This window comes from Prorops nasuta, unplaced genomic scaffold (genome assembly GCF_024137725.1).
Source record: "Prorops nasuta isolate Cenicafe-Biocafe unplaced genomic scaffold, Cenicafe_Pnas_1.2 PNAS00002, whole genome shotgun sequence".
NCBI lineage: Eukaryota > Metazoa > Arthropoda > Insecta > Hymenoptera > Bethylidae > Prorops > Prorops nasuta.
Window position 1 is genome coordinate 6,702,993 of NW_027116799.1, and position 6,414 is coordinate 6,709,406.

General features: G+C 32.2%; 1 protein-coding gene across 1 annotated transcript; it reads left to right on the forward strand.

Annotated features, from left to right (window-relative positions):
* Positions 1-273: 273 nt before the first annotated feature.
* On the forward strand, positions 274-3,706 carry LOC136779485 (uncharacterized). Its single transcript, XM_066737112.1, has 4 exons — positions 274-645; positions 2,605-2,811; positions 2,899-2,965; positions 3,356-3,706. Exons 1-4 carry the CDS (start codon positions 596-598, stop codon positions 3,446-3,448), a joined length of 417 nt encoding a protein of 138 aa, XP_066593209.1. The 5' UTR covers positions 274-595; the 3' UTR covers positions 3,449-3,706.
* Positions 3,707-6,414: the final 2,708 nt, after the last annotated feature.

Consider the following 6,414-nt stretch of genomic DNA (forward strand, 5'->3'; position numbering starts at 1 on the left):
TCTTTCGTATGAGGCTAGGATGAAAATCATTTAACTTAAAGAAGTTAAGGTATTGCTATTCATGTGACAACTAAATTGCGTTTAATATAACGTGTCTATCCATGCGAGTTTTTAATTTCTCCGTATTAGAACGTCTAACGCATTACATAGTTATCTCCCGAATGTGAGATGTAGACAAAATTTTAGGAAAGCTGCATACATTTGGTGAAATTTGAGCCATTTACGTTATTAATTGGTTTTTTCTCCACATAATCGATTTCTTAATTTGTAATGAAAGTTATTGATAATTTAGTCATTTGGAATGGGTACTCGATTAAACAATAGTATTTGTAATCAATTTAAAAAGCGTGAGTATCCTATATATCGTATTCCGGCCATTTTTTTGTCAGTTGAGAAATGTAGAGTGCAAAAAGGGACGATGTAGGAAGTTGATATTCAGTTACGACCTGTAATTATAAGCAGGCCAAATAGTGAAACTAAGTGTGAGTGTTTGTAGACTCAAAAGATTGTTAGGTGACTAATATTATGAACAACATGTCACATCAAATTTGGGTTAAATCAAAAATCTGTGTTACAAATTTTTTTCTTCCGTGAAATGTCCATAACAAGTTCAAGATATCGTTGCAGCAATTTTATTGTGCTTAGGTAAGATCAAAATTTCGGCGAATTGTTTTGTGATTATGATATGTGGTGAAGAGTAAGGAAGAACGATATGCTACCACGTTAAGTTCGCTTGGTATATCGGTGTAGATGCGACGCCAGCTCTTTGTTCTACACGTGGCGGTATTACCCTTCCTCCATTTTGGAATTGTCCGATGTCACGTTCATCTTAAACTAAAGAAATCTTGGAAGTTTAAATGATTCAGTTATTACAAGTACACATAGCTCGGAAAGAGAATATTTTAATAAGAAGTCTACATAACTAGAAATACGGAGTTCAAAAAAATTATTAACTTAAAATAGGATAAAAATTATAACATTATCACTAGAGAAGGAAGGCTTATTTGTTTGTAATCTCGTGAACCTGCAGGCTTACAAAATTGTGTGATGCAAGTATTTTCAGCATTGCTCCAAATTGTTTCAGCTAAGTTTTGCTTTATGATAGTTATCTTTTCTGAGAAATAGACGCAAATCAGTGTAAAAGTCTTGAGGCGGTTAATTCCAGAGGAAAGAGGTAGGGTTCGTATTGGCCACTTTTCGGCCTGCCATCTATCGGCTTGACTTCGTTGCTATCGAGCATTATAGCATCATGGCTTATACAGGCTCATACAAGCCAAAGCTCTTGCTGCGAATTCAGTCGTGTCTGTTCTAACATATCCGGCATTGTGAACCCGCGCATGGAACTGCGCAGTAAAAAGTGATTAAGAATATTTAAGAGGGAATTTCCGTGTTTACTACGTAGTTTTTTGCTTTCCAGCCGCGAATTCCTATTATTTTATATACTTCAAGAATAACTCTTTTAATGTTAGGTACGTATCGTATGCTCAACGGCCATGAGCAATAGGGCTACCTTTCAACTTCTTACTGCCAAATTTTGGTATCGTTAGCCATAATTAACGACAAATATCTGTAAATGTACAGTTTTTATCTGTATAAGTCATTTTCGATCCTGTATGAGACTGACAATTGTTTGTAAAACTTATGGGTTTCCGGGTTATGCGTGTTTCGTGCAAAATGTTACATTTTATAAGTCCGTTATGTCGAGCGTCCATTTATATGTTTGGTGCTAGCCATAAAACAAATGCTTTTTGCATTTGATTTACAAGATATTTTTTCTTGTGACTATTCACGTGTAGTGTGCGTCCTAATTAAGTATACTTCTGTTTTACAAACAGAACAATGGGAACTATGTGGTACTATTTAGACCCTTTCCCATTATAAATAATATAAAGATAAATTACCAATCTAACGATGGAAAGTAATAATTCTCCACATGGAACATCAAAGTAAATTTTAGTCTTCCTTTGTGGAGGTTATGACGCTTTACCGGTTTCTCTCTGAAGTTACCGTTAGGCGGCCATTTTGTTTGGTACGAAATTCAAATTTCATCCATTAGTGAATTTTGAGTAATAAATTTGTTTTCATTTTAATTCAATCATAAAGTTTCAAGTAAGTTTTGCTTGGAAAATTAAAAAAAATATAATTATTAAAATTAACGAATGTTACTGAAGATATGATATTGTTTCGATGTGAAGTAATTTAAGCTATTGAAGCGAGTTTAAAATTTTTCAATTTACAAACCTTCATATTTTGAACTAATGAATGAGATATACTAATACATCTTGCATATTTTGAGATAATCGACATCACCTTAAAAATCTATAATACTTCATACCATTTTCTGATAAAAATAAATTATCACAATAATTCAAAGGGATACAGCGAGTTTATTTTAAACCTTAAAAGTACATGAGGAATAAACGAATAAACAGAGGCTTCCGTTAATTAAAAATTTGTTTACATATATATATATATATATATATATATATATATAATCTGTAATAAAAATAATTTCGTTCTCTATGCGCTTTCATTTCCCTTCTACCTAATCCTTCCTGCATTTGATTTAGACGAAATTTTATAGTTAAAACGCCAATATAAAAGTTTCGCTTTCTGTGTGGATGCAGGTGGACCAATCAAACCACTCATGGACATGGATGAATACGACAAGAAGTTTGCAGAAATGCAAAAATACATTCCGTTTCTGGAGGCAATGATTGATAGACTGCAAAATGTTAGGGACAGATCGCGGGAAACGCAATTGCAAAAAATGCAGAGCCTCCATGGAATTCTATCAAACAGCAGAAGAAAGTAAATGTCATTAATAAATAAGTATTTGCATGTAAATTACCTTTTTTGACTTTAAATAAATTTGTTGTCTTGTTACGATAAATATAGGTTGAGAATTGATACCTTGCAACGTTGCGAAGATGTCCTGCAGAAACTGCATACCAAAGTGGAACAGGTAAATATAATAATAAGTTTTATAATTTAGACTTTGGTTCATTTAATTTAACTCAAATTTGTTGAAGTTTTTCTGTTTGACACAATAGATGTTTAATACTAAAACTACCATTTAACGTTCAAATAAATCTTTTTAAATATATAAAAGCGTGTATACATAAAATCCATTGGTAGGTTTGGGCTATGTTTCAAAATTCACTTGCAGTACTGTCAGTACTGTCATTTCTATAAGATATGCGACATAAAATGTAGAAATTTGAGTACCGATATTATTGGCAGTGAATTTTTAAATACGGTCTTAGTGTTAAGCCTGAAATTAAATGAACCAATTATTAATATGATGTATTTGTTCCAATATCACGAAATAACTCGAAAAATCGTTCACGAAAAGGTCAATTTTCTGCGCCAGTATGCGGTTTCAAATTCTGCGCATGGATGTGACAATTCCACGAACGGTTTTGTTGATGTTGGAAAAAACCTATAATCATCCTACATATTGTATTTGCTAGTACGCACTTAATTTTGCAATGCAACGTTTCGACATCAGTGAAATGCGGTTGCGATTTTTTTTATTTTTGCTAAGATTCCTTTAATGCATTACGGGACAAATTAAATAGTATTCAGATTTAATGGATACATTTATGTCCAAGAAACTTATTATACTGCTTGATTACAAAAATTTGCTTGATAATTCTAATTAAGTGCAATAAAAAGAATTTTTCGATAAAACACTGGTATTTTTTTTATTAATATTGTAAATAAACTTGGTATATTGAGCGGCAGCTCTCTTTATGTATGTTATTGTCTTTCTGATTATTTTCATCTTTACAACAAATACGATAAATATTCTGCTCGAAATTCTATAAGCCAGCCGCAATTTTATGTTGTCATATGTATAATTAGAAAAATCTACTCTTTCAATCCATTTATTTTAACCTTTAGAGGGCCGGGAAACCTAATCATAGACGTTGACATAGATCAATTTATCATGTGTATCACTTTGTTTTGAGTTATGATATACAATTGCTAAATTAACATAAATAGAAGGATAATTCAAATAAAACATCACATAATAGATAACGCTGAGTGAGAATTGTATTTTAAATGGGACTAATTACCATAATTTCATGAATTATGAATATAAATGAAGAGTAGAAGTTCTAAACGTTGTATTTGTCTTTTGCCATTATTTTTTTTTTTATAAAAACAGGCACACTGTGTAAGTCAAGTGGTAACTCTAAAATTGTATTAACACCAAAGCTATCATTTGCCGGTCAAAATGATCTTTTTAAATGTAAACACGTGTGTATAAAAATCCTTGAAACATTTAATGTGTTAAATGCCCACACTTAGTATACTTTTTATGTAATTTTTTGAAAGTGTTTTATAATGGCCAAGAATGGCATATTTGCTTGCAATCTGTGTTATTATAAACGAACTTCTTGGTCCTTTGGTACACGACTTTTCTTTCATAAAATGCACGGTTTAATTTTTTTTAGTATACAGCTAATACCAATTGCAGAATAAAAAATTCTAATACCACTGGTATATAAAATAATATATTAGAATCATAAAAATGAAATTTAAAAAATAAATCTTGTAAGTAAAACGGTGGAATATAGAAAACCGCAAAAAAAGTGTTTCATGTATGCAACAACGTGTATCAAAGTATTAACAGTAAACAAACCAAGAAATTTTGTAGATATATGTATAATTTACAATTAAAAAGTTTAATTTTACCACCAAATGGTAGCTTAGATGTTAATAAATAAGAAATAGTTTTTAACACGTTGAGCGCCTCGTCAGCCATGGGTGGATGATACTAGAGTTTCCGTTTAGGTCGCGTCAACCACCGCTTGCTGATAGCGTGTAACATTAGGAATACTGGCCACGGATTCATTTCGATAAAATTCTATCTAACGGGACAAAGGGTAGAGAAAAGATAACAGACTTGGCGCGTATTGTGTTGCGTGAGTAATTTCAGGGATCATGTTCTAAAAGTAAACTATCTTCTACTGCGATAAGAAGCATTGGCTCTACAATTTCAGCACTTCTAAGCGACGCGCGTAACCTAACAAAGACTTCCTTACACTAAAGCTATTTTTTAGCGATCAAATGATCCTTTTTAAATATAAACATGCGTGTATAAAAAATCCTCTGTACGTTTAATGTTAAAAATCAACGTGGCGCTGTGTTAAGAAAAAATTATAGTTTTGAGGAAATGTGTACTTATAATGTTTAGAATTTCTATTCTTCAAATATCCCAAATTTAATCTTGTTAATATATATTTAAAATCTCAAGAACAGTTAAAAAACGATATGACACTTTTTTTATACAAAGTGACCAATTTCAATATTTCACCCCCCCCCCCCCCTAACTTTAAGAAGAAATCCACTGAAAGAAATATTTTAAACAAACGTTGTATATCTTGAAAGGGGAAAAGAAGGCATTATTAATTTAACAATGAAAGATTATTGGAAGGTTGCATGAATGTTATATTCAGTTTTTTAAGTGAAACCTTCCTCTTTTTTATTGCATATTCTTATAACTGATCTAAAAAGTTTCCAAACACGAATAAAGCTGGATTTATACTATACGGCACCGGACCAGCACGGCACGGCACGGCACATTAGTTAAAAGAGCATAAGCTTAATGAAAAGTATCAAGAGACACGGTAGTGTCTCGACGGCAAGTACATAAAAGTAGAAAAAGTCATGCCTATACCGCCGTCGAGGCACTACTCTCTTATACAGCTAGTTAGGGCGTCCTAATTTTCAAACCGATTTTTTTCCACGAATAATCCATTGCCATTATTTAAGTAAAGCTTTTTTAAAAATGGTTTTGAAAAAGCTTTCATTTGCGCCTAAGAACATCAAAATCGGTTCACACAATCCAGAGATCTCATACTCTGTTAGCTATATATATATCGAAAATAAAATTTTCCTTCATAATCTTCTTCTCCAGCCAGAGTGTGTCTCGGGCTGAAGTTGGTCGCTAAGGAAAATGATTTTCTATACTCCTTCAACCAATGTGTTGTGCCGTGCCGTGCTGGTCCGGTGCCATATAATAAAAATCGGCCTTAATAAGGAGAGAGCAAACACTAGATGTTTTAGAACCTAAACTTTAAAATCAATTAATATGGGAAATGATAAGGAATACAGCGATATCTGGGAGGAGTGGTACACTCCCCCCGAAATACTATTAAACTTTAACGTAATAGTATTGTAAATGAAGATATTTTGTTTTAATTTTGTTGAATGGTTGAGTTATATTTAAATAATGAGAGAAATAATCGCATGTCTTATCAAAATAGGTATTTTTAATACTTTCTGGTATCGCTTTTAATTCTGAAATCCCCTCACCCCCTCCCTCTCTTTGAAAATTTACTCTACATATACGGGCTTCGTTAGGTAGAGCGGAATAAAACCGAATTCTTGACTCTAAAAATT

What these genes read in the sequence shown, in the direction of transcription:
- LOC136779485 (XM_066737112.1), top strand. Translation starts at nt 596, where the DNA reads ATGTCCATAACAAGTTCAAGATATCGTTGCAGCAATTTTATTGTGCTT. An exon ending in AGCAATTTTATTGTGCTTAG is followed by an intron (nt 646 to 2,604) that starts GTAAGATCAAAA and finishes CCAATATAAAAG; the next exon opens with TTTCGCTTTCTGTGTGGATG. An exon ending in TGCATACCAAAGTGGAACAG is followed by an intron (nt 2,966 to 3,355) that starts GTAAATATAATA and finishes GTTCACGAAAAG; the next exon opens with GTCAATTTTCTGCGCCAGTA.